Source organism: Pogona vitticeps, chromosome 1 (assembly GCF_051106095.1).
Source record: "Pogona vitticeps strain Pit_001003342236 chromosome 1, PviZW2.1, whole genome shotgun sequence".
In the NCBI taxonomy this organism is placed as follows: domain Eukaryota; kingdom Metazoa; phylum Chordata; class Lepidosauria; order Squamata; family Agamidae; genus Pogona; species Pogona vitticeps.
The window spans coordinates 163,083,485-163,111,275 of record NC_135783.1 but is presented as its reverse complement, the minus strand read 5'-3'; the positions used below and the strand labels follow the sequence as shown (position 1 = coordinate 163,111,275).

The window sequence follows — 27,791 nt, the reverse complement described above, 5'->3', positions numbered from 1 at the left end:
AATATGGTTATGGATAAGATAAAAGATAAAACCTTTTATGGTTGGAATGATATTTATCAAAGAAATACAGTACTGAGCAAGAAGATAAGAAATAACCAATTGAAGGATATTTGGAGAGAATTGAAAGGTGATGAAAGAAGATATACTTATTTTTCAGTAGTTCACAATACTTACGCTAGAATAGATTATATATTCACATGTCAAGACTTAATTTCTAAGATAGCTAATACTGAAATTAATTCCATTAAAATAACAGATCATGCTTTGATTTAATACAGATTGAAATAAAAAAGATTATAAAGACTCAAAAAGGTGGAGAATGGATAACAATAATTTACAGTACCCAGAGGTAATAGAAAAGATAAAGGAATAATTAGAGTTATGGACAATAAATGAAGCAGGAGGTGCTAAATTAGGCCTGTTGTGGGACACAATGAAAGCAATCTAAACAGGAATAACAATAAGTGAACCCTGTACATTAAAAAAAATCAAGGAAAAATGTAAAAAATTGGAAGAAGATTTGAAAAATTTAGAAAACAGATTATTTTAAAGAAAGAGATAGAAGAATTTTGGTAGAAATTCAGGCTAAGAGAAAGGAACTAGATAACTTAGAAATAGAGAAAGTCCAGAGAGATTTGATGTATTTAAAGAGGCATTTTTTGAATTTACTAACAAAAATTCAAAATTATTAGCTAGAATGTGTAAAAATAGAACAGTAAAAAACTCAATAGGGATAATTAAAGACAGAAAATGTAAGAGTTGTAATATCATGAAAGATAAATATATGATTTTTCATGATTTTTTTTCCAGAAATTATATAAAGGAACTAATGTATTGAAAGAAAGTATAGAAAATTATGTAACAGAATTTAAAAATCAAATCATTGGAAAATGATAAAAGAATGTTAGATGAAGATATTAAAGAACAAGAAATTATTAATAAGTTGAAAAATGTCAAAATACCAGGCCCTGATGGATTGGGTCCAGAATATTATAAGCATTTTAGTTCCATTTTGATTCCTAAGTTAAAAATGTATTATAATAAAATAATGGAAGGAGAGACAATGATTGCTTCTTGGAAGCATTCATTAACGATTCTTATACCAAAACCCAACAAGGATCAAACAGATCCAGGATCTTATAGACCCATGTCTCTAATAGACCAAGATGCTAAGATTTTTACTGCTATATTAGCAAATAGATTAAATAGATTTATAGCAAATTATATTAAGGAAGACCAATGTGGTTTTATTAAGGGAAGACAAATGGATAACTTAACTGGATGAGTTTTGAATATTATATATGAGATAAAAAAAGAAAAAATAAGAGCAAGTATTTTATCATTAGACATATTTAAGGCTTTGGACTGTGTTGAATGGCCAACACTAAAACTTCTTATAAGGTATTGGAGATTTGGTAAAAAAATTCAGAGGGGTTATAGAGCAATTGTACTCAGATAAATACTTCAGAAGTAATAGTTAATGATGGTTTAACAGAACGGATTTTTCGAGGCCGAGGCATGAGACAAGGCTGTCCACCTTCACCAATATTGTTTTGTATGGTTATAGAATTGCTAGCTAATGCAATAATTAAAGGATTAGGAGAAAAGATACAATTAAGATTGATTTATTTGCTGATGATTCATTATTGACTATTAAAAACCCATTAGAGAGTATGGACAATATTAAAAAGCACTTAGAAAAATTTGGGGAAATAACAGGATTAATTATTAATTGCCAAAAAACACAAATAATGATGTTTAATCATAATATACAGGAACAAGAAATGTTTATGAATAATTATAGTTTTAAAATCTGTAATCATATAATATCTAGGTATAAACATAGTTAAAATGACTCAAAAATTAAAGGAGAAAATTTTTAATAAACTGAAAAATGATATTAAAGATAAACTGCAAGAGTATTCTAAATTGAAATCATCATGGTTTGGGAGAATCACTATGATTAAAATGAAAATATTACCAAAAATTACTTTTTTATTTAGGATGCTCCCAATACAATTAGAAGAAGAGGATTTCAGGTATTGGCAGGGAGTAGATAATGGACTTTGTAATCAAGGTAAAAAAATCTAGAATAAATAAAAGATATTGGTATATTTTTTTCCCTGGGAAGCTGGGCTGAGGCTGAAGGCCAGGTATGTTTGCACGGATATTTTGCTGAGTTTTTTCCCTTGGTTTTCTTTTTCTTGGCCCCACCACATGGCCTGGGAGTGGGGCCTAGGGGGTGGGACTTTCTGCTTTAAATGAGCATGTCCCAATACCGTGTGTCGTTAGGCGCATGAAATTCTCAAGTTCTCTTATACTATCTCTGGCCCTAATATGGTAAATAGGAAAGCCAATTAGATTTGCATACACCTGGGAGGCAGGAAAGTTCTCAGGATTGTATCATACTTCCACACTATTAAAGAGCAGGCCACGTAGGTGGGGCTCGTCAGTCATGGAAGGCAGCCCATCTAGGAGAAGGAAAACTCTGATTTCAAACCTCCACTGCCTTGTGGCTATATCCACTCATGGAAAAGGCTTCAGGAGTTAACCTAGGGGCAAAATCCGGAGCTGGAATTCCGAAGGCAGTTCGTTTCGTTCTGCCAACTCCTGCGATGTTGCTGGAACCAGTTGTATTGGCTCTTGCCTTTCCATTGGACCATTTCAACAACATGGAGAGAGGAGATCTGCTGGTTGCGTAACAGCCTATCCTCCATATTATTTTACCCAGGCTTCATGCTGGAGAGGACACTCCTCGATTCAGAGCATGTTACCATAGTCTCTCGATACTGAAGGATGCCTATGATGATGATTGGTAAAAGACTCAAAAAAGGAGGTTTAGGTATACCTAATGTAAAAAAAAATATTATATAGCAAATCAAGATTTATTGGAGAGATTATATATAGTAAAAAAATTAATTTGGTGGGATATGGAATCATCAGAAATAAATGGGAATATTGAAAAATGCTTGTTTAATGTACTAAAAAGAAATACAATAAATCAGATGAAAACCGCCTTTTTAAGAAATATATTGAATATATGAAATAGATATAGAGAGAAGTTATGTCCCTCAACTTCGCCATTAAAATTAGTGACTGAAATAGAAAGTTTTCCTACAAACCTAAAGGGTTTGGTAGGATTGTTTAAGGGGAAAAGTGCTGCAAGATTGAATGACTGGCTGAGAAAATTAGATCGAAGGAATTGAATATGTTTAAACTTCACACTAATAAATTATCATGGTATAATTATATTCAGCTAGACACTTGGACAAATGAATGGTTGAAAACTAATGGTAAATGTAGAGAATGCACTAAGTACAAAATTTCTATCATCACATGAGGATATACAGAAAGATGCTTTGATGAAGGGAGCAGTAAGTAAAATATATAATATAATTTCAGAACAAGAGGAAAAAGAGTGGGGAACAGAAGGTTTGAAATTAATTTGGGAAAATGACTTAAAGACAGAAATTAAAATAGAGGATTGTATAAAAATGTGGAGGATGAGAGTTTTAAGGTTAATATCGATAAGAATAAAGGAAAAAAATTACAATCTGTTAAAGAAGGTATTTGACTCCTGTAAAATTGAATATAATAAATTCAGATTACTCCAAAGTTTGTTGGAAATGTGATGAAGAAACTGCCATGTATTATCATATGCGGTGGGATTGTAAATTGTTTAAGAAATTTTTGAAACAGATTTTTAAGGAAATATGTGATATATTTGGTATAGGTATTGAATTTAATGCTAAATTTGCTTTGTTGTCAATTTTTGATAACTTAGGTCTTGATTATTACTCGAAGGAATTGATTACTAACTTTATGACAAGTGCTAGAATATTAATAGCTAGGTTTTTGAAAGACAAAAATGATATTAAATTAGAAGATTGGTATGGTGAAGTATTGCATTAAATGATAAATTGACTATTGACTCAAGATGAAAAGAGGGGAAATAAGTTCTAATATTTTTTGTGCTATTTGGGGTAGATTTTTTGAATTTGTATTAGTGAAAGGAAAGGGGAAAGCCTCTAAACCAGGGCTCATCAATCCCCAGTCTGTGGCCCAGTGCAGTGGGCTTGCCTGAACTGGGCCACGGACATGGATCTTCGCCCCCTCACATGTATGGGGGGGGCGTGTTGCATGGAACCCACTCTTCGGAACTCTTCCAAGTGAGCATAGAGGAGAGCTCTCACGTTTCTCATGGTCTACTGCTTCAACCGGGTTTGGAGCGAGCGCTCTCAGTGCACTGAGAAAAACAACCCACCCGCTTCTCATTTATGCTGTCAGCTGAGTTTTCCTCCCTTCGGGAGAATTCTAGTCCATGTCCCGGGGTTGGGTTCCCAAAATCTCTTTCAGTCCTATCAGGCAGTTTAAAACAGGGCTCCCCAGATGGGCAGCTGTGGCATCCTTCCCTTTCTCGGCATTTCTTCAAGCGGTGTAGTTAGAGTTCTTCAGTGTGGGAGTGACCCTGGTGGAGCTTGTTGCATCTAACTTTTGAGTAAACTTAGCCAAGTTTTCTGGAAAGTTTAGGATTGAGACACTCTGATGCATTGCACTTACTCCCAAGTAAGCAAGCACAGGCGGGAAGCCAGACATATTGAAATGGGTGGCACTTGTTTGACAGTGAGGTTTCTGTGTAGTGGGATCACAATACTCTCCCCATTTACCACTGTACATAAATGGCGAGGAAGTGGAGAGAGTTGGTAGTTTTAAATTTCTGGGCACTTACATCTCAGAGGACCTCTTATGGAATATAAATGCCAACATGCTAGTGAAGAAGGCACAGAAGAGGCTGTATTTCCTGAGAATGCTCGGGAAGTTAAATTTATCTCAGCATTTACTTCTGTCATACTATCGTAGCACCATTGAGAGTGTCCTAACCTATGGCATTCTGGCATGGTTTGGGACTAGCTCTGTAGTGGACAAAAAAGCTCTACAGAGAACCATTAAAATTGCCCAGAATATCATCGGGCTCCAGCTACCAACCCTGCATGACATCTTCACATCCCGCTGTCCGAGGAAGTCACACAGCATCCTGAGAGACTCTTCCCATCCTGTTTATAACTTTTTAGAACTGTTGCCATCTGGCAGAAGATATAGAGCAATTAAGACTCGGACCACACATTTTCTGAATAGTTTTTATCCCAGAGCTATAATTGTACATAATAATGAGCTTAAAGACCACCAGTAGTGAATAGTTAGTTGGACTGTGTTACTTGGCCTGCGGTGTAGATGTTTGTATTTTTAGTGGGGACTTTTAGTGGGTGGGGAGTGTTTGGGGAATTTTATGTGTGTGCATGTGTGTGGTCTCTGGGTGTCTGTGAATTTCATTGTATGAGTATACTGTGTATATACTTACAATGACAATAAATAAATAAATAAATAAATAAATAAATAAATAAATAAATAAATAAATAAATAAATAAATTTCTGGTGACCTTAGTCTGGTGCCATAGCGTTGCAAGGCATCTCCCAAGCCCTTTGCCCCACCCCAGGTGTGAGCTTCTCCAAAGCGAACCTCTCCACAACAGATGCCGCCTGGCCGGCGCTCGCTTTCCTTTTCCTCTCGTGGGAAGTGTTGGCCAGGCAGGAAGTAGCAGGGGTGCACACGCCGGTGCTCCTGCCCAGTGGCTAGCCATTGGCACTTCCCAGGCGGGCTGCCCCACGGCGGCTTTCCTGCAGGAAACGGGTGCTGCTCTCCTGCACGGGGCGCTGGGAGAACAGTTAGTAGCACATTGTTACACCACATATTAGCACGAGCAAGCATGACACACCCATCCGTGAGTGTGGAGGTGCCCCCCCCAACCAGTCCGTGCACTGAGCTTGCACCCCCAAAATCGGCTGCGGACCGAAAAAGGTTGAGGACCTCTGCTCTAAGCAACAATCTATTCAATTTTGGAAAGGAAGTTTGTAATAAAAATATTGTAAAATGGGGTCCGTGGGTATGGGGTGCAAGGTAGAATTTAGTGTATAGCAAGCACTATTATTTGTATTTTTGTATATATATTTTTTGTTGTTGTATCTGTTTATAAAATTTTACAGCAGCGTGATAGTGGAACCAGTTACCTCTGGAGCTGGTGAGTGCTTCAACACTGGAGGAATTCAAGAAAAACGTACATAATCACCTGGCAGATGTGCTTTGATCGTATTCCTGCACCGAGCAGGGGGTTGGACTTGATGGGCTTGTAGGCCCCTTCCAACTTCACTTTTCTGTGATTCTATGATTTCTGTTTGAGCAGAAATTTCGATGGTGAGATTTTGTATGATAGTGCTGGATATTTTTTATTTAACTTTTTTATTTGTTTTAAAACAAGTAATGTTCCCAATTTTCACTTATTAAGAATTATCCCAGAATATGTACGACTGACCTCGTAGTATATGTGAGAATGGTAATAGTTTTAGATTTTTTTGACATTTTTTCAGAAGAAGAATGTTGTCTAAATTTTATTTTTTTTACTCTGTTTAAATGACTACAAAGATGAGAAGGATGGTGATACCAATACTAAAAAAGATAGTAAAATTCACAGCCAGAAAAGCAGCGCTGATAAACCTATTAGTATTTTAGTTTATTTTTATGTTATATGTAAACAGCCCAGAGTAGACACATTCTAGGTGGGCGGTATATAAATCTAATAAATAAATAAATATTACTAGAATGAACAGTCATTGGCCAGAGCCCCGTTTACTTAATGGAATCATGGAAGTCTTTTGCCTCTCCAGCAGGCATTCTGTCATGCACCAAATAGTTTGAGCAATGGTGATATATTAGGCACATAAATGCTTATGCTCCTGGGTGCAATAAGAAGAGCAAAAGAGAAAAGAAGAAGGAAAATAACACCACATGAGTTCCTGATGTGCAGGCTTCTCCCAGCTGGATTTGTTGCAGACACAAAGTATCAGGGATGCTTTGGGAGACCTTTAAAAAAAGCTACAAAGAAAAATGCAAAACAACTTTTTTCCTTAACCTCCATTGGCGAGCAGAAACAAAGCTTCCAATTTCTGAAGATTACTAAGTGACCTCAGCAAAGGGGGAGCAAGCCAGCTGCATTGGATTGATCCCAGAAATCACACACACTGGCACTAAATGAAAATATAGGGACCGTTCATGCCATCAACTTGATTCTGACTTGCAGTGACTCCTTCCAGGGTTTTCTTGGCAGAGATTAGACACATTTATCATTCCCTCCTTCTGGGGTGTAGTGAGACGGAAAGGGGTTACTATTGTCCGAATTGATTTGTTGGTATTGATCTTGAAAGCAACTAAAAAAGAGTAGCTTCTGGCAAGGAGACAAAGAAAACAAAAGCTTTCAGGTGGCTGCTTCATGCTGGAACTTACCTTGTGTGGTTGCTAGGAAAAGGAGCAAGCCAACCCATCCCAAAAGCAGCCCAAACTGCGGGATGAATCCCTTTGTAGCTGCAACCTCAGAGGTAAGGATGAACAGCAAGCCAACCAACCAACCAACCAACCAAACAACCAACCAACCAAACAACCAAACAACCAACCAAACAACCAAACAACAAATGAATCATAAACCAACAGAACACTTCTAAATGGAATGCTTTTGTGGCCTTCTGCAAGTTAGATGCTCTCCTGGTTGATTCCTCACTTTAACTCCAAAAGGATTCTATTACCTGATTTGTATTATACATTATCTAATACCTCTTCTTGTATATAAAACTATTTAATAGTAATAGTAATCTAAGAACTTCAGAAGTGATGGGTACTCTGTGAATCATTGAACCCAGCCCTTGTCTGTTGGAATTGAACCCCCAACCTCTCATTCCACAGCCACATCCCTAAATTACTGAGCTATCCAGCAGTCCTTGGGGTGCACCTCTTCTTCTGTGCTCTCAATCTTGTGAACTGCTACACTCTGGTCAAGGTGGGCAACACTTGTAAGATGGATCACTGGCAGCACCTGCAACATCCTTGCTCCCTTCAACTGCACAGGTAGCCACTGGCACTTCTTGGACACCTGTACCCTCAACCCAGCTACAGCTTTCTTAGCACTACTAGGTTATTTATTTTATGTTATTTATTCAAAATATGTATATGCTTCCTTTCTTCTAAAGGAATGAAAAGCTAAATAATAAATTATTGCAATAATTTAAAAACAATTAAAGAGATGCATTACAATTCATAATAAGGGCAATGTTTAAAAATATAGCAAAAGATAAAATAATCCGCTTAAAGAATTCCTTTGGTTAGCCAGTTGTTTAAAGGGAAGCCTGTTTGAAGGGAAACATCTGCTTACAGAAGGACAACAAAGATGGAGCCAGCCTGGTCTCCCATGGGAGGGAGTTTTAAATTCTGGGAACAGTGGCAGAGAAGGCCCTCTCTCATGTCTCTGCTAAACGCATCTGTGAGGGCACTAGATCTAAAAGAAAGGCCTCTCCTGATAATCTCAATACTTGGATAGATTCATTTCAAAAAGGAAGAGGCATTCAAGATCACACTGAGAAGATCCACTGGCTACTAGAGCACACCAAAGACTTTCAGAAGAAAATCAGTCTATGCTTCATAGACTACAGGAAAGCCTTTGTGTGTGTCATGAGAAATGATGGGCTGCTCTAAAAGAAATGGGTGTGCTTCAGTACTTGATTGCCCTGAATTTAAGTTGCTGTTATGGCAAAATATGAAGAGACAGAATGGTTTCCTATAGTTAAAGGTGCATTTTATCTTCCTGTCTGTTCACTTTGTATGCAGAGCATATCATACAGAAACCCAGACTAAATTCAGAAGAAGGAGGAGTGAAAAATTAGTTAAAGTAGCATCAATAGTTTAAGATATGCAGATGATACATATTTAAGCAGAGTAGCTGAGGACACTGTCTCACTGGCAGAAAGCAGCAGTGACCTGAAATGACTTATAGGGAAAGTGAGAAAGAAAGTGCCAAAGCAGGACTACAGTTGGATGTTAAAAAGGCAAAAATCATGATTACAGAATGACTACAAAATGTTAACACCGATAATGAAAAAATTGAAATAGAGATTTTATATACTTTGGTTCAGTCATAGATCCAAATGGAGACTGCAGCCAAGAAATCAGAAGAAGACTGAGACCTGGAAGGGCAACAATGAAGGTATTGGAAAAGAGCATCAAGTATAAGGATGTGTCATTGGAGACCAAGACCAAAATAGTCCACACTATTTTCATTCTGATCATGCATGGCTATGAAAGCTGAACAGTAAAGAAAGCTGACAGGGAAAAAATGATTCATTTGAAATGTGATGCTGAGGAGAAGCTTTGCAGATACCATAGACTGCCAGAAAAAAAAGTGGGTCTCAGATCAAGTCAAGCCTGCACTGTCTCTGGAGGGAACAATGTTGAAGCTGAGACTATCCTGCTTTGGGTACATCATGAGAAGGCAGGGTTATCTGGAAAAGACAATAATGCTAAGAAAGGTGGAAAGCAGCAGGAAAAGAGGAAGGCGAAATAAAAGATGGACTAACTCCATAAAGAAAGTCACGGGCTTTATTCTACAAGTGAGCTGGGCAGCTGAGAACACAACATTTTGGAGAGTGCTCACTCAAATGATCACCATAAATCTGAGGTGGCTTGATGGCACCTGAAAACAATAGGCTTGCACCCAAACTGTTTAGGGCTTTATAGGTTAAAGCCAACACTTTGAATTGTGCCCGGAAATGGATCAGCAGCCAGTGGTGCTGTTGTAACGGTGGGATTATACGTTCCTTGTAACCAGCCCCAGTTAACAATCTGACTGCACCATTTTGGATCCACTGGCTTTTCCAAACATTTTCAGTGGATTGTAGTAAGCTCAGCTGGGATGTAACCAAGGCAGGTGTTACCATCCTCAGACTGGAACTCTCAAGGAACAGGAACAGGTGGCTCACTAGCTTTAATTGTGCAACGGCTCAGAGGTGATTCCAGAAGCACCTCCAAGCTGTGCACCTGTGCTTTCAGATGTGCCACCACGCACCTAGCACAGGCTGTATCCCTGTTCCTTGACCTAATTTCCAGGGGAGTAGGAGCACCTCTCTCTTGTTTGGATTAGATTTCAGTTATTTTGGTCAATTTACCAAAATTGACCTGACTAGAACTGAAACAGCTTCCTCAGATTTAGATGGAATGCAAAGGTAAAATAGGATGTCATCCACACCAAATCCCAACACTCTGGACAAGCTCTGTGAGTGGCTTCGTGTAGATGTTAAATAGCAAAAGGGACAAAAGAGGACCCTGGGGGACACCACAGGCCAGCAAGCAGGGTGTTGCACAGGACCTCCCCAACACCACTCTCTGTGTTCTCTCCTCCTGAAAAGACCAGAGCCACTGTAAAACAGACCCATCAAGTCTGAGCCCAGAAAGACAGCCCAGAAGGACACCGTGGTCTATAGTACCCAAAGGTGCTGAGAGGTCCAGCAGAACCAATAAGGACAGACTTCCCCTGTCCAGTACCTAATGTAGGCTAGCCACCAAGGTGACCAAGCAGTCTCCATCCCATAGCAGGCCTGAAGCCAAATGCTTCACTCCTTCAACATGATATTCCTTTTGTTCCAGAATTAGTAAGAGAAGACCAGCATTCTAGGAAAAGCAGAAAGAAGGGAACATTTCTCCCTCTCATGGGCTGCCTGTGAGGGGAAAACTAGACCTGAGATTTCACCATACAAGTTGTAAGGCTTCTCACCTGAACCCTTGATTTACAAATTGCCCCCATTCTTGAGGAAGAGAGGCACAGAGGGGGAAAAACCAAAAATTACGGTGCTTTTGTGATGGAAAGCAAAGTGACGCGGAATTGGAAGCTGTCGATGGAAATGGTACAAAGATATACATGCAATCTAGTGGGGAAACCTCACTCACACAACGGGCTTTGGCAAATGGAAAAACAAGCCTTTCTTTCCAGGTAGCCATTATAGTGCACTGAGCTGATGAAAGTGCAGCAGCACCCACCACTCGCTTTCCCCGGGACCAGAAGGTGATGAGTTGCTCGGATGAATGTCAGCACCCCCTTCTCAAGACAGCCCAGCAAGAACCAGCTTGTCCTTCTCCTCAGTTTCCATGTTTTTCTTTAGCACGTCTTGCCAGCATAAGAGGAGACGTCCTGCAACTAAGGGGTCTGGTTACTTGAAATCTCATTTCTTCTAGCCTGAATCCATTAATTCAGGCTCTTCCCTTTGGAACAAGACAAAAAGAACCTGTTCCATCTTCAAAATCAGTGAAGTAGCAAAATGAACATGCACCTCTCTAGCAGACACACAGAGACCTTTTTTGGGGAAGGGGCAATCCTTCCCTCTGCGCATCCTTTTCAGCCCACTTACTTTCCTACAGCTGGTCCACCTTACAGAAACAGAGCAACTGGAGAGTTAAAGAAAAGAAACTCCAGTAAATCCATAGGTGGCATACATTTTGCACGTACTTACCTACACTGAAGGCTGAAATGTTATATCCTCCTTGCCTTGCATGGGAGAAAAGAACAGAAAATGTTACCTTCAGCATGCTCTTATAAGGCCTTTTCCGATCCATTATGAGAAGATTTCCAACAAGCGGTAACGGCCAGGGTCCTGGGGGTAGACGCTGAGAGCTGTTCTTCCAGAAATCCCTCGTTTTCAAAACCAACATCATCATAAGGCCAGACAGGAACAATATAGAAACAGGAGTAATCCAATCCATTTCTATTTTCTGGTTTCCCATAGAACTTACAATCCAAGTTATAATAACATTTGATTAGAACAGTGCTTGCTTCTGAAGTAAATTTATATAGAGAAATATTTATTTTCAGGTTCAGTTATTTCCTCTGGTGAATCATTAAACATATTAACTGAAACTAGGTGCTCCACTTTCCCCCAGTTTTTTTTTCTCCTGCTCATCTTCCAAAATCTATACTTGATAAGTTATCCTTTAATTTGATGACTGAATGGTCACAACTCCCTATTTCTCCCAGTGAAACTGTGGCCAACAGATTAAACTCTCCTGAATCCTAGAAATTAGATGATTACATGTTCTGATGGGGGAGAGTCCTCACAAAAGCAGTCTTCCCAGAGTTGTTTCCATGAAATTATGAGCTGTGGTATCTAAATTACACCTAACCCTTACGGAGGTTTTTGCCTGATGGTTGCCTGGTTGCTATATGGGACCATTTTTCTCTGTGTGAGTGGGTGTGAAGGTCAGAAACTGACTTTCCATATTAGGGGAGGAGAACCTTCAGCTCTCCAAGTGTTTTCAATTTCAGCTTCCAGACGACCCAGCAGCAAGTGTGGCCTTGTGTAAGGAATTGTGGGACTTGGAGTGAAACATATCATATCTGGAGGGTTGAAATTTCCCAACATTGGTTCATGGGACTGAAGTGGACCTTTTATTGGTTGCAAGGCCCCTTGTTAGACCAAGGAGTCCTGTCTATTATTGGAAATTCATTTATATGCCTTGTGGTGCACTTTGGAGAAACATAATAATCATGAAAGTATCATGTGTCTATTTTAAACCTGTTAATGTATAAAGCTGCATACACCATTATACCTGTATCAGTCACAAAATACAGTATGTGCAAAATGTTCACATCTGGGGAAAAAGCAATGAAAAAAATATAAAAATTTCTTCAGTTTGAGAAACAAAATCCAAATGAAGAGAACAAAGTGCAATGGATAAACGATAATATCAAAGAACCTGATTAATATGCAGACTGATATTTTAATTATTTTTTTAGTTTAAAAAGCTAACAGAATCTATCTAAATTTTCCATGCTAAAATGTCTCTTACTGACACTTCCTTCTGGACAATGGCTGAAATCCTGTTGAAAAAAGTGTAAAATTGAGCAGCAAATTGACACAATTTAAGAAGTCTCTTTAGTCATTGTCTGTTACATCCTGAATCATGAAACTCAGTTGCAACTGTTAATCCCTATAGAGTTTTCTTAATGTACAGCAATTCATTGTGCAAAGTTACACCTTTAGTGTGTCTCTGCCACAGAATTTTGGCTCATACATTTTGTACAGTTGCTTTCAGGTAATTTAGTTCAATTTAGTATCTTTTGACATGTTTTGTTGAATATTCTGAAGATTATATTTTCCAGCTAAGCCAAAAATATATAGTCCATTTTCCTCCTCCAGATACTGAAACTACTGAAGCAGAACCTACTTTATGTCTGCATATTGTGGAGATTCTCTTGTTTAAAGAAGCAGGAGAAGAAGAAATATTGGTCAGAGTTGCTTTTAAAGAAAGAAATGTGCAAAAACCAAAACATGACATTTCTAATCACTAATACAAACTAATTAACAAAATATTTTTTGTGATGGTCACTTTCTACTGTAAATTAATTTCAATTAGCTACTGTGACTTCTGTGTTTTTGTTCATGCATGCATTAAAAAGCAACAGGATTCTGGATACTGTGTGTCTTTCTGAATGTTTACATTCTGTACAATTTACATGTTATTTTATATTGACTGTTGTATATCAACCAATATGAGGTGGTTCCATCTAGTGGTTTTTAGAACCCCAAGCCTTGCTCTGCATCTTAACAAATGGCCAACAGATCAATGCCAATCTACCCTTGATCCAGTAGAAAGCATTGATGCTGACTTGCCCCTGAATCCATGACATGATTTGTCCATTTCCAAATAATTGTGGCCTTTTTTTGGTTCTAATTTTGTATGGGAGAGATCAAAAAAGCTTTATAAATCAAGACGGGTCTACTATGACTGAAAAATCTAAGCAAGTTATACTCATTGGTGGATTTCCCATACCAGAGAACAGGATGGATGTAAGTGTTAGCAGACTGGCAGCTATTTTGGAACCTCCATAATCTCAGATAAATAGCACCATTCAGGGGCATTATGAAGGAAGGTAAATATTAGCATGCATAATATCAGAGAAATTGAGAAACTGGATATAATTCTGCAAAGTGATCTCCTAGCAGATGAGATTCAATGGGCTTTAGTGTGTTCACCTGTGTGGAAGTAAATGTATCAGAACCAGACTGTGGGTGCAAAGGGTGTCAAAGCCAGGGCCATTTTTTGAAATGTTCCTCGGAAGAAACGTCCAATATGTAGATGACACCTTTGCAATTTGGAGCCACAGTGAAGAAAAACTGGAAGAATTTCGAAACCATCACAGTAGCATCCACCCAAATAGCATTCACCATGGAAAAAGAAACAGAGGGCCAGCTCCTTTTCTTAGATGTCATGATCAAACCTGACCTCCTTTTGGGGCACAAGGTCTAGAGAAAACCCACCCAAACAGAACGGTACCTACATAAAAACTGCAATCACCACCCACAACAAAAAAGAGGCATAATCAAAACACTGGTTGACTGTGCAAATTGGAACTGTGAAGCTCAATTTCTCAGCACTAAACTCAACCACCTGAATAGTGCCTTACAGGCAAATGGGTATTCTAAGAATGAAATCAAAAGAGCCATCAAACCAAGAAAACAACACCAAAGTGAAGAAGAAAAACAGCCCCCCACAAATAATGTATTCCTGCCATACATCAAAGGGGTCACAGACCCCACTGGAAAACTGTTGATAAAACACAACCTACGAACAGTATTCAGGCCCACCACAAAAATACAACAAATGTTAGTCAGCAAAGGACAAAATGGATCACCTCACACTGCAAGAGTATACTGGATACCTTGCAGTTGCGGCCAGGTATATATTGGAACCACAAAACACAGCATCCAGACCAGAATCAAAGAACATGAAAGACACTGCAGACTAAAACAACTAGAAAAATCGGCAGTAGCTGAACATGCCCTGAAACAAGCTGGACATGAAATCTTATTTCAAAAGACAGAAGTACTGGACAACACCTGCAATCATTATGTTAGACTGCACAGGGAAGCCATTGAAATCCGCAAACAAAAGCACAGCTTCAACAAAAAAAGAAGAAAGTCTAAAACTCAACAAAGCCTGGCTCCCAGCACTGAAAAAATATAAACCTGCAAAAAAAATCAATGAACTCCACCCAGCCATAAGGCTGTCACTGCAGACAAAAGACTATCCAAGGACACCCATCAATCACGTGACAGTTCGTCTTCCCCCTTACCACAAAAAAACACCCATAACAAAAAAAAACCTGATAACAGGAAACAACCAATCTCCTGAAAAGAACAAAACCCTGATCCCACAGCTACAAATACTCAACAATCCCACACACTACACCAGAACACAGACAGAGTTCTAGCTCCTGTCCTCTGAAGATGCCAGCCACAGAGACTGGTGAAATGTTAGGAAGAAAAATCTCCAGAACACGGCCAAACAGCCTGAAAAACCCACAACAACCATCAGAAATCAGGGTATGTGTTTTTTGTTCATTCTAAGTGTGCTTTAGTATTAGAATGGCAGTGTTTCTGATCTTAATGAATTAATGAAAAATTTATATGCCTTCTTTTTCCTAATGGATCCAAGGCAACATACAGTGGGGTCTTGACTTGAGAACTTAATCCGTATTGGAAGGTGGTTCTCAAGTCAAAAAGTTCTCAAGTCAAATCTGCATTTCCCATAGGAATGCATTGAAAACCATTTGATCCGTATCTGCTCTTTTCCGTCCATAGAAACTAATGGGAAGCTGCTATTCCGCCTTCAACCACTAGAGGGGGATATTTTGTTTCTTTTTTTTCTTAGGTCAAGAAAGGTTCAAGGAGGGCAGGGAAAATACAGTCCAGGCAGTACAGTACCAGGCAGTCTGAAGACTGTCTCCCAATCCTCTCTCTAAACACTGGGAGGAGTGAGGAAGCAGACAGGCACCCTTTGCACTGGCCAACAGTGAACTGAAAGTTCACTTTTTGCACTTTCCCTGCCTCCCACGTGGGTTTTTTCAGTTCTTAACTCAAATCTAAGTACTTAAGTCAAGTCAATATTTTCCTATGAGAGTGGTTCTTAAGTCAAAATGTTCTTAACTCAAGCCGTTCTTAAGTCAAGACCCCACTGTACAATATTAAAAACAAAGTTAAAAGGTAAATAATAAATAATGACAATATTAAAATGCATTAAAGAGATATGTTAAAACTCATAATAGATTTTAGATTAGATTCGGCATCCTTCAGTCTCAAGAGACTATGGTAACGTGCTCTGCATGGAGGACTTGGAACAGCATCTAGTGTGGCTGAGAAGGCCAATTCAAGAGTGATAATCCCTTCCACACTTAAGACAAATACAATCTCTCCCCTGTCCAGCTCCCTGATTTTGCTGCTTTCACAACTGCCTCTTCACCTCGGCTTGCTGGACAAGGGTCTCTTCAAATTGGGAAAGGCCATGATGCAATGTCTGCCTCCAGGCTGAACGCTCAGATATCAGGGTTTCCCATCTGTTGAGGTCCATTCCTTAGGCCTTCAGATCCCGCTTACAGATATCCTTGTATCCCAGCTGTAGTCTCCCTCTGGGGTGATTTCCCTGCACTAATTTCCATACAGGAGATCTTTTGGAATCCGACCACCAGCCATTCTCACAACATGTCCAAGCCAATGTAGACGTTGCTGTTTCAGTAATGTATACATGCTAAAAATTCCAGCTCATTCTAAGACAACTCTATTTGGAACTTTGTCCTGCCATGTGATACCAAAAATGCATCGGAGGCAACAGAGGTGTTCAGCTTCCTCTCCTGCTGTGCACAAAGGGTCCAGGACTCACAGCAGTACAGGAGTGTGCTCAGGACACAGGCTCTATGGATCTTGATATATGTCATCAGCTTCTTATTGAGCCATACTCTCTTTGTGAGTCTAGAGAACATGGTAGCTGCTTTGCCAGTGTATTTATCCAGCTCGACATCTAGGGAGAGAGAGTTTCAGAGATCATTGAGCCAAGGTACACAAAGTCATGTACAACCTCCAATTCTTGCATGGAGATGGCAATAGAGGGAGGTGAGTCCACACCCTGGCCCATGACTGGTGTTTTCTTCAGGCTGATAGTTAGTCCAAAGTCTTGGCAGGCCTTGCTATAACGATTCATGAGTTGTTGGAGGTCTTCAGCAGAGTGGGCAACAATGCCTGCATCATCGGCGAACAGGAAGTCTCGCATGCATTTCAGCTGGACTTTGGTCTTTGCTCTCAATCCAGAGAGATTAAAGAGCTTTATATTAAAATCGCAAGTAAAATAATAGAATAAAATGATCCCTTTTTAAAAAAATCTCCTTGATCAACTAAGATTTAATGGAAAGCCTGCCCATAGAGAAAGGTCTCTGTCTGCTTACAGAAGTGCAGCAAAGATGAGGCCATTTTGGCCTCCTGTGGGAGCGTGTTCCAGATTCTGGGAGCAGCAACAGAGAAGACCCTTTCCCATATCCCCACCAAACACACCACTGAGGGTGATGGGATCTAGAGAAAAGCCTCTCCTGGTGATCTTACTACCCAGGTAGGCTCATAAAGTGAGATACAGTCTTCTAGATAGCTTGGAGTCAAGCAAAGCAAATTCATCTAGATGTTAAATAACATAAACAGAATCCTGAGGGACACTGCAGGTCATCAGCCAGGTTGTCGGACAAGAGTCCCTCAGCACTACCCTCCAGGTTCTCCTGTCCAGGAAGAACCAGAGCCACTGTAAAGCAATGCCTCCAAGTCACATCCCAGAGAGACAGTCCAGAGGCGTACCATGGTTAGTAGTATAAAAAGCTGCTGAAATGACTAGCAGAACAAATACGTTCTCCATGTACCGTTTCCTTCATAGGTCATTCACCAAGGTAACCAAAGCAGTCTCTGTTCCATAACTAGGCCTGAAGTCCGATTGAAATGGATCTAAACAATCCATCTCATCTAGGAACCCATGGAGCTGGGAAGCTATGACTTTGCCCAAGAATGGAATATTCCAAGAATGGTCGTTAATTATTCTATATTGTGGGATCGAAGGAGGTTTAAAAAAACATAACAAAACAATGTTCCTACTACTGCCTCCTTAAAGTATGCTGTGACAGCATATCTTGCTGCACAGAGGTGCCCTCATGCCCACACAGCCAGTCCCTCTCTGGCAGTTTTTATAAGCCAGAAAGGGCAAGGGTCCCACAGACATATGGTACCCTTCACCTCTCCAAGAGTCCTGTCCACATCATCAGGCTGCAGAAACTGAAACTTATCCATAGAGATGGGCATGGGTTCAGAGGTCCAGGCCAATGTGTCACCATGCTTGCACAGGTTTTGTGTGGGCATAGCATCCCCCCTTCTGCTTCTCCTGCATGCTTGCCCATTCCTCAGGTAATGTGTGCTTCCCTCACTGCCTCCCCAACACGACTGCCCACTCACCCTTTACAGTGGGCTCTTCCCTCTTCCACCTCCTCCGTCAGCTATCCACTCCAAATAAGAGGTATGACAGGGATTCCTACAGCACTGCCTTTGAACGGATGGCTGACTGAGCAGACAGAAGAGGGAAGAGCAAGCTGCAAAAGATGATTGGGTAGTTGTGCTGGGAAGGTGGGGAAGGAAGCACACATTGCCCATGGAATTCCTGTGTATGAGTGGCCCCCAGAACCTGATTTGCCCTGGGCCTCCATATACATTAAGCATTCTGAGAATATGAGACCATCTCAGCATGGCAGAGCACAGATGTTGAAAAACATGAGAGAGTTGTCAACCCAACTGCTCAAAAACATTATAAAAAAGAAACAAAAAAATCCATAAAAAATCATAACACCAAACCACATAAACAGTTATATAATATGCAGTTATATAAATAGTTATATAAACAGTTATATATAATGTGCTTTCCTCCGACTGGTGCCATTTGGACATATATCCAGTTTTTCCTCTATTTATGGAGTGCCATTCCCCTCTCAAGATTCATTCCTGAATTCAGTGAATTGGCTGTGCCCCTTACTGAGCTTACAAAGACGTGCATGTCTATCAAAGTAAATTGGACCCTAGAGTGTCAGACATTTGATGCCTTGAATGATGACTGCTCCTATTCTGATTTCACCAGATTTTTAAAAGCCTTTTGTTTTACAGACAGATGCTTCAGACTGCGGCATAGGTGCTGTATTGTTGCAAGTGAATTCTGAGGTGGCATTGCATCCCATTTCTTTTTTCAGCAAGAAGCTTTTACTTTAAGAGAGAGCTTATTCCGTACCTGAGAAAGATGCTCTGGTGATTGTGTAGTTAGTGAATCATTTATGCCCATACCTGTGGGGCCAGAAATTTGTTTTGCAGACAGACCAAGAAGATGAAATCTCAGAATCAAAAGATGGCTGACTGAGCAGACAGAAGAGGGAAGAGCAAGCTGCAAAAGATGATTGGGTAGTTGTGCTGGGAAGGTGGGGAAGGAAGCGCACATTGCCCGTGGAATTCCTGTGTATGAGTGGCCCCCAGAACCTGATTTGCCCTGGGCCTCCATATACATTAAGCATTCTGAGAATATGAGACCATCTCAGCATGGCAGAGCACAGATGTTGAAAAACATGGGAGAGTTGTCAACCCAACTGCTTAAAAACATTTTTTAAAAAAACAAAAAAATCCATTAAAAATCATAACACCAAACCACATAAACAGTTATATAATATGCAGTTATATAAATAGTTATATAAACAGTTATATATAATGTGCTCTCCTCCGACTGGTGCCATTTGGACATATATCCAGTTTTTCCTCTATTTATGGAGTGCTATTCCCCTCTCAAGATTCATTCCTGAATTCAGTGAATTGGCTGTGCCCCTTACTGAGCTTACAAAGATGCACATGTCTATCAAAGTAAATTGGACCCTAGAGTGTCAGAGAGCATTTGATGCCTTGAATGATGACTGCTCCTATTCTTATTTCTCCAGATTTTTAAAAGCCTTTTGTTTTACAGACAGATGCTTCAGACTGGCGCATAGGTGCTGTATTGTTGCAAGTGAATTCTGAGGTGGTATTGCATCCCATTTCTTTTTTCAGCAAGAAGCTTGTACCTCAAGAGAGAGCTTACTCCGTACCTGAGAAAGAAGCTCTGGCATTTAAGTCCATACTTGTGGGTCCAGAAATTCGTTTTGCAAACAGACCAAGAAGATGAAATCTCATAATCAAAAGTGTTGGTGTTGGTGTTTAACTTTGCAGGATTTCGATTTTGAGGTGCAGCATATTCCCGGCAGGCTGAATGTCATGGCTGACAGTCTATTGAGGAAGTACCATGGAGTGGGAAATGGCTGAAGATCGTGTTTCAATGCCAGTGGTTCCTGTGCATGTCCAGAGTGCTATATTACTGTTTCAGTACTATCCTGTTGTTTTCTATTTTTCAGATTCCTAGAATTGCCTCAACACAAGAGTTCTATGATCATTTGCTACTGTTAGAACTTTGGCTACTCATGCTGCTGCTAGACTAGTTTTGCAACTTTAAATTGAATTTTTATTATTGCATTGTATAACACTATATTTCGCTAGAATACTAGGCCACTTATGTAACCTTGCTTGTTTAGTCAAAAATGCAGGATTGTACAAAACCATGAATTTTTTAACTCCAAGGGGTGGTTTGTGAGCAAATAGGAGGAAACTGGAACTTGTAGTCATACAAAGATGGAGTCTGATAGCTTCTGTGTAAAATGGGTGAAGGTTTTGTACCCACAGTGATTCCCTGACCGAGATCATTATCTCTTTGGGGAGAAGTGATCATGACAAATTTAATCTTACATGTTAAATTATCATTAATAACTGCTTTTTTGCTTTTCTATAGTTGCATGTTGTTCTGAAAAACGTGATTGTTCATGTGTGCAATATTTACAAAATTTAGCTAGACAAACAGATTCCCTTTATTTGTTTGTTTGTTTGTTTGTTTGTTTGTTTGTTTGTTTGTTTGTTTGTTTGTTTGTTTGTTTGTTTGTTTGTTTATATGCTGCCTTCGTCCCAACAAAGGAAGAAAGAAAACTATTATTTTAAATAGAAAAAGATGCCGAAACTCATGTTTTGTTGTGGTTTTATGTTTGCATAAAACAGACACAGATAGAAAAATAATGTATGGCCAAGACATTTCACAAGTAATCAATAGCATGATAAAGAGAACAGGTAGTTTTGGGCTGCTCCTTCTATCTTTCAACACTCTGTTTTCTTTGATCCTCCTGGTAATGATGATTGCTTGTGTGTGACACCTCCTCAATAGGAACCTAGAAGAAAAACAGGCCAGAGACCTACTTGAGTGCATGGACATTTCTTCCACTTTGTACCCAGGGCAGTTATGCATAGAATAGCACTGAAACAGGTCACTTTGAGCTAGTAATTTAATGGGTAACAGAACAAAACTGCCTAGAGTTAGTCAGTATTTCTTAGTTAGCTTTCAGAAGCTGTTTGGTTACAAAATGCCTCCTTTAGCAGTCGACTATGGCCCTTTGAGATAACCTTTCTTCCAGTTTTTTGTTTGGCTGCCATTTGAAATGTCTTTCTCTTGTGAAATCCAGTGGTCCTTTGCAGCAACAACTTGTTATAATTTCCATCTGTAGATGCTTACTAAATGGGTGGTGGCAATGTGCATGTCCACTTTGAATTCTGCCCCAAATGTCCACCTCTCTGGCAAATGAGGGTATGTCCACCTCCCTGGCACCTCTTTAGCCCTCAAATGAATGCTGGAATGGGGCTCAAAGTGCAATGCAATCTAATCTCATTAAACCTAGTGGTTTAAAGGATGACCCAGACTGTCAGAGTTAATGGCAGCTTTCATAGCATGTGAATTTCTGAGGCCTGTTTGGGTAGCCCAGTTGTTTCTTGCAGATCCTGTTTGTCAGTAACTCAGCCTATACCTGAGTTTGCTCTTAAGAGTGAAATGTTCAGTGTGTGCAAAGGCAGATTTATTATTAATCCTGTTATCACATGGAGAAAATCCAAGAGCACATTGGCTCCAGCCAAATTTCCTGCAGCATGCATTATATAAAAATAGTGAGAGGTGGTATTGGAGAGGCAAGAGTTCTCAGGACTGCCCCCCACCAGCTGTTGGGCACAGTTGGACTGTGAGAGAATCTATAAGAAGAAGGTGAGATGAGCAAGGAGGGCTTTTTGATGTAGGGGAGGAGGATGGCTAATTTGACCCATTCTGGAAACCCCTTAAGTGCTCCTTCCCAGGAGAATCAAACATTTCTAACTAAATGGCAACAGTACATCTAATAGGTTCAAAGTTTTGAAAAGGGGGTTTGTTTTACTGATCTGTGAATACTCCTTCTGCCAAGGCTCCTGCTCTGGAAGATCCCAGAGCAGGAGCCTGCATTTCAGTCAGAGTGGGCGGGGGCAGGAAAAACTCAACAAGCATCACCTTCAACTCTGCTGAATGGAGTTCCTTAGGCTGCCTTTCTTTTGCACAAAGAACAAAACAAGAGCCATGGGGGGGGGGAATAGAAATTATTTATGGCAGTTTCAAATACCCAGCATGGTATAGTGGAGAAAGTGACAGACTAGGAGTTTGGAGACCAGGATTGAAATCCCCACTCAGCCATGGAGATTCACTGGGCGAGTAGAACTGGTCAAACTACTCCTTCAATATCTCACTTGCCTTGATTTATCAATCAATATTGATTTATATCCTAGAAAAGAAGGAAAAATGTTCATTTCTAGTGAAACTTAAATAGGATGCATACAGCCCCCAAATCCATGAGTCTGTAACAATGAATGCAGTATTAAACCTGGTGCACTTGTTAGAATTGAACAGAAGAAAAATTCAGAAGGCTCTGTACGAATCTTTGAATGGAAAATTACTCCAGGTTCATTTACTTTGTTAAACATATTAACTGAAACAATGCATTCCACTTTCCACCCAGTTTGTTTCTCCTCCTCAGTCATTCATTCATTTCCCCAAAATCTATGTGGGATAAGTTATTGTGAGCCTGCTCCAGCTGCAGCTGGCTGGCAGACCACCTTGTCAGACACAGCAGATGCCCTTTCTCAGCACACTACACCTGGATCCTGGGGTGAGGCAGGGGGAACAGCACCACCATCACCACCACCCTTGCAGGAACAGCTGGGTGTGTGTGGCTGAGCTAGAAATAAAAAGTTGACCGGAAGACTCTGAGGGGGAGGAAGAACACTGGCAAGACTGGTCTATGCTCAGGGAAGGAGAAGTCTGTGCTGAGATGCTGCCACAAAAGGAACTGGCTAAAACGTCTAATGCAACTGCCAGGATAAGGAGAAACGGAGCAAGTCTCCAAGGGTCAAGGCTCCTGGAAAGCTAGAGACATGCAGGGTGCTGCTGGAGACAAGGGAGGCAGGTGGCTGGTCCTCTACCCTCCTGCCTTGAGCCCTGATTCTCCAGTTACTGCACTCATTCAGATTTCTGCCTCCACATCCTGAGCCCTGCCATCTCCTGAAGCAGTTTCTGCTCTGCTTCCTGTCCTGCTACCCAGGAGGGGTGGTGGCGTCATCGTGTATGAACCTTTCTCCTGTCAAGGACAATGGACCAAGGGAGTGCAGCCTCAGAAGTGTGTGCTTCCTGCCTGCAAAAGCCCCTGGAATTTTTCTTTAAGAGACATTTTTGGGAGCGAAGTAATCCCCCAGCACCCACAAGACTGTGTTGACCTGTTGGATTGGAGTCTATGTCTATGGCTCATTGCAGGAGCTGGACTTAATTGGAGATTTATCTACTACATGCTGAAAGGGACCTGACTTCACAATAACATTTTCCTTTTCCAGCTTGACAGAACCAACATCTGACAAGAACTGTGTTGTGCCTGGCCTGGAAGGGCCCGAAGCTGCTAAGGACTTCTTAGTTATTGGTCCAGAAGGTCCTGGGTCTGCAAAGGACCATGTATCCACTGTATGTCGGGGCCTGAGTCTGCCAAAGTTTATTTCAGTTCAGTATCAAGCCAGACCTGATTCTGTAAAAGACTTTTGGTGCAAGTGGTTTTCTCCCTTTAATAAAGCTCCTTCTCCTGCAAAGACTCATGGAAGGGGCAGCTCACAGTTATACTTTACTTTGATGACAACTCAATGCTTTTTCAAATCAGACTGTAGCAGAAAGGATTAAACTCTCTTGAATCCTAGAAATCAGATTAACTGCAACATTGGACTATGCTTACTTTTATTGGATGCATAGAGCAACATCGCAAATTACCTCTGTGGTAATTGTTCAGGGCTATGTTTGAAAGTCTATAAAAAGCTATCCTTCCATCCACACTGGAAATTGTGCTATGGGTCCTTTTCTCTCAAGCTAAAGATCCTGGTTTACTTGCAAACAAGGTTTACCCAGTTTACTCACAGGTAAGTTTACCTGGTTTAGTCATGAGTAAGGAAACAGCAGAAACAATAGTTGAGGGCAGCTCCAGTGCATGGAGAAAATGTTCCAATAAAAGCTGGGGAGAGGGAAGGAAAATAAACTGTCCTTTTCCCTGCCTTCCTCCTCAGTCGGGGTTTGGCTGCGGCTGCACTTCATGGTGTGGACAGCAACCATGGAGCCAACGTCGTTCGCTTCCCTGCCTTTTCTCACAGCCATCACTCAGAGGGATAGGGTGACTTTCATTTTTTGGGTTGTTAGATAAAGTACATGGAATACTGGCATTGTATTAGAATTTTGCTGTATTGGCTAGGTAAATATATATTTTAAATGATAAAAATAGAGGAGGGGGTTTCTCTGCCCTCTCTCTTAATGGTGCAATCCACCTAATGCATCACAGAGCTGTCTTCTCTGCTGATACAGAAACCACCACAGTTCCATCTTGGTGTGAGCTAACCATACAGAAAAAAAGCTAAAGAAAGAGTTAATGGGAATTGTGCTAAATCAGGCCCAAAAGAATGAATGCCCTACTACTGAGCTCCTGACCCAGGTTTCTGTACTGTGGTAGGCCCCCTGCAGTATTACAGTGATTGCAAATTAAATGTTAAATAAAGTTGTACTCCTAGTTCAATCCCCTTACCTGTATCTTGTCTTGTTATATCAGACTTGTAGGAGGGAGGTAAGGAAGCTATTATATTTTTTTGATCTTGAATTAGCTAAATGAACCAAGGTTACTATAACAGTACAAAAGTTACTGGAAAGGGAGCAATTTTATTTTCATTAGAAAATAATGTCCACATCAAATATCAACCAATTCTGTATTTATTTAAATTTGGAATTTTATTTATAGTGTCTAAAAAAGTGTTTCTAAAACAACCAACCTGCTCTTGAAAGGAAATGGCAGTGCACTGGGAAATTGTCCAATACTTTTTTCTCCTGTTTCTCCTGTTCTACTTAAGAGTCCTACAGGTCATTTTTTGAAGGTGTAGTACGTACAACAGTGGAACCAGTTACCTCGAGAGTTGGTGAGTGCTCCAACACTGGAGGCATTCAAGAAAAACTTGGATAATCACCTGGCAGATATGCTTTGACTGTATTACTGCATTGAGCAGGGGGTTGGACTTGATGGCCTTGCAGGCCCCTTCCAACTTCATTTTTCTATGATTTTATGAATATATCCTTTGGATCCTATTAACAGAGGAGGAATGTTAGGGGATGAAAATAACAGAAGATATCTTTTGGGGATAAAGGTGCCTGTTAATTTGCTATATAACAAAATGTGAACACCATTAAAATGTACCTTTTATAGAGATGGATATGAAGCAGCGACACAGAAGTTCATTGTAGTTTGAGGTTTGCTGAATTTAATGAACTATGAACCACAGACTTTCCAAACTTTTGAAAATGAACCATGAATCTGTTCAATTTGCTTTGGAAGTCTGGGAGCCCTATAACAGCCCCCCAAAAAACATAGAAACTGAAATTGCAGAGAACCTTGCCTCCTCTACACCCCTCCATGTTGGTAAACTTTGGATTTCGCACTTCCAAGTAATATGACCTAAAAGCAGGTCCCCCCAGGAAACTGCCCTTTAGCAGCTGGTTTGGGGGAAATTGCAGCAGTGGTTCATGTCAGGGAACTTGACACAGTGTTGCTCATTGGGAGGTGGGAGGGACAACACCTTTACCTCAAACTCCATGGATAATGCCATGGTGGACTTCCAGCTTGATGCTGAGATGAGACAGCAGCAGGAGGACGAAGCTCCATCCTCTGGGCTGAATTCCAACCTGTTTGGGACCCCTCCGCCCCAGGGCTGTTAAAACCACCCCGAAGAGGTAGTGAAGTGAGGGAGAAGCCTGTTGATCATGGAGGGCGAATGGTGGTTACCCCCGTTTGATTGGGGAAACTCCTCAATCAACCAGCGGATGGAAACAAGCAGCTGAATAGCTCACTTGCAAGTCATCTGAAGCTGGTGATAGAGAAGGATAATGCAGCTAATTAACATCTTTGTTACCATTGGGCAAGAAAGATTTTATAACTATATAGTTTTATGACTATCCCTGGACGAGACAATCCCAATATCAGAAATAGTGTCTCTTATCCCCATCACTTATAGAGCAGCGGTGAGTCTGGAGAGAGGGAAGAGATGCCAAGAATATAAATTGGACACTAATTAGACATTTAATTATACTTCATGGAAGGAAGTTTGGTATTACTTGGCGTTAGAAACTTAAGAAATCCTTTTCATTATTAACTAAAAAACTCTGGGAGTTAAACTTGTTATGTTATGGCTATCTAAGCATTGGTGGAAAGCCCAGAACACATGACCTTGAACAATCTATGACAGCCCTAAATTAGGAATCTCTTTTGACTCTCCTTTTTTTCTTAGAACTGACTGTAGCATTGACAAATTAACCCTGGAAAGTCTAACAAAGACAATCCATCTTGAAATATTTATCTGGCTAATGTGGACCTCTGTGGACCAATAAATACATTTGGATGTATCCTGGACCGATTCTGGGGCTGGATTACAAAAGACATCAGGCCATGAATACAAACATTGAGTGAACTATTTGGTGAGCAATGTCCTTGAGCCTACAAGCAGGGGAAACCCTTTACGTCTCAGACTGGATTCAAGTTTATCCCTTAAGATGATCAATCTATTAAAGTGGACCTATTGGAGCAAGTATTGATGGATTTGGATTGATTGCTTAAGGAACTGGACAATTTTAACTTGGAATACAATTAGAGATGGGGACGAATATAAAAACGGATCGGCTTTTTCGACATAAATAGATGATTCATTAAATATTCATCCCTTCATATTTGTGGGTTCCAGAGACTACCATGAATATGAAGGGATTAATATTTACCCGTTTTTATTCATCCTTTGTATTAAAAAGCAAAAACAAAACCATTCTGCCTACTGGCCACAGATCAACTGATCAGCGGGGGATGGGCAGCCACCCCATACACACAGCCAGCCACCCCCTTCCTTTCCCTATCTTAGCCCCCACCCTGCCCCCAACAACACCCCCTTGCCTTAATCACTGCTGCTAAGGTCTCCTTCTAGTCCCCCAGCCATGCATGTAAAAAGGGAGACCGGCTGCCCTTTGGAAAGATGGCGGCTGAAGTTTCATTTAGTGTATGGAAAGCCAGAAGGAGACCTCGGCAGCAGTGATTAAGGTAAGGGGGTATTGGTGGGGAGTGGGGTCGGGGCTAAGGTAGGGAAAGGAATGGGGTGGCTGGCTAGGCTGTAGAGTGGGTGGCTGCCTATTGGCCTCTGATCAGCTGAACAGCGGCAGATAAGCAGAATGGTGGTTTGTTTTTTTTGGGGGGGAAGTCGTAATGTTGCTGAAGACAAACTCAATGCCTCATGCATGCCTCTCAGTGCCAAAGACCTCTCATTCTGCTGGGGCCAAAAGTAACTCACTCAATAAATGCCACGGGCTTCTGTGCCATGTGGTAAACTCTCCTTGGGGGACCCAATTTGTGGATGAATATCTCAGATCTTGGATATCCAATCTTCACCAAAGTTGGCAGGCATGGTGGGGAAAGACATAGGAAGCTCTGTTTTGATTCTGGATTCTCTAAGTACCTGGGGGGAGCTTTCCTTTGGGTTTCCTCTTTGTGACTATATAAGTCAGGGGACCATTATACAAGGTTCACCAAAGTTTAAGGACTTGTAGAAAAGTATCTGAGGAA

General features: G+C 40.5%; 1 protein-coding gene and 1 long non-coding RNA gene across 2 annotated transcripts in view; both read right to left on the bottom strand.

Annotated features, from left to right (window-relative positions):
- Nucleotides 1–11,800, bottom strand: part of LOC110077511 (cytochrome P450 2K1) — a 39,093-nt gene extending 27,293 nt beyond the window's left edge. The window contains exon 1 of the mRNA XM_073004237.2: nt 11,447–11,800. Coding sequence (XP_072860338.2) covers nt 11,447–11,650 — 204 coding nt within the window. The 5' untranslated portion in view covers nt 11,651–11,800. The remainder of the gene's footprint in view (nt 1–11,446) is intronic.
- Nucleotides 11,801–20,801: 9,001 nt separating this feature from the next.
- On the bottom strand, nt 20,802–25,598 carry LOC144583644 (uncharacterized). The gene is made up of 2 exons (XR_013537555.1): nt 25,162–25,598; nt 20,802–21,002 (listed from the first exon to the last, which is right to left on the bottom strand). It is a non-coding gene; the product is annotated as an uncharacterized LOC144583644 (long non-coding RNA).
- Nucleotides 25,599–27,791: the final 2,193 nt, after the last annotated feature.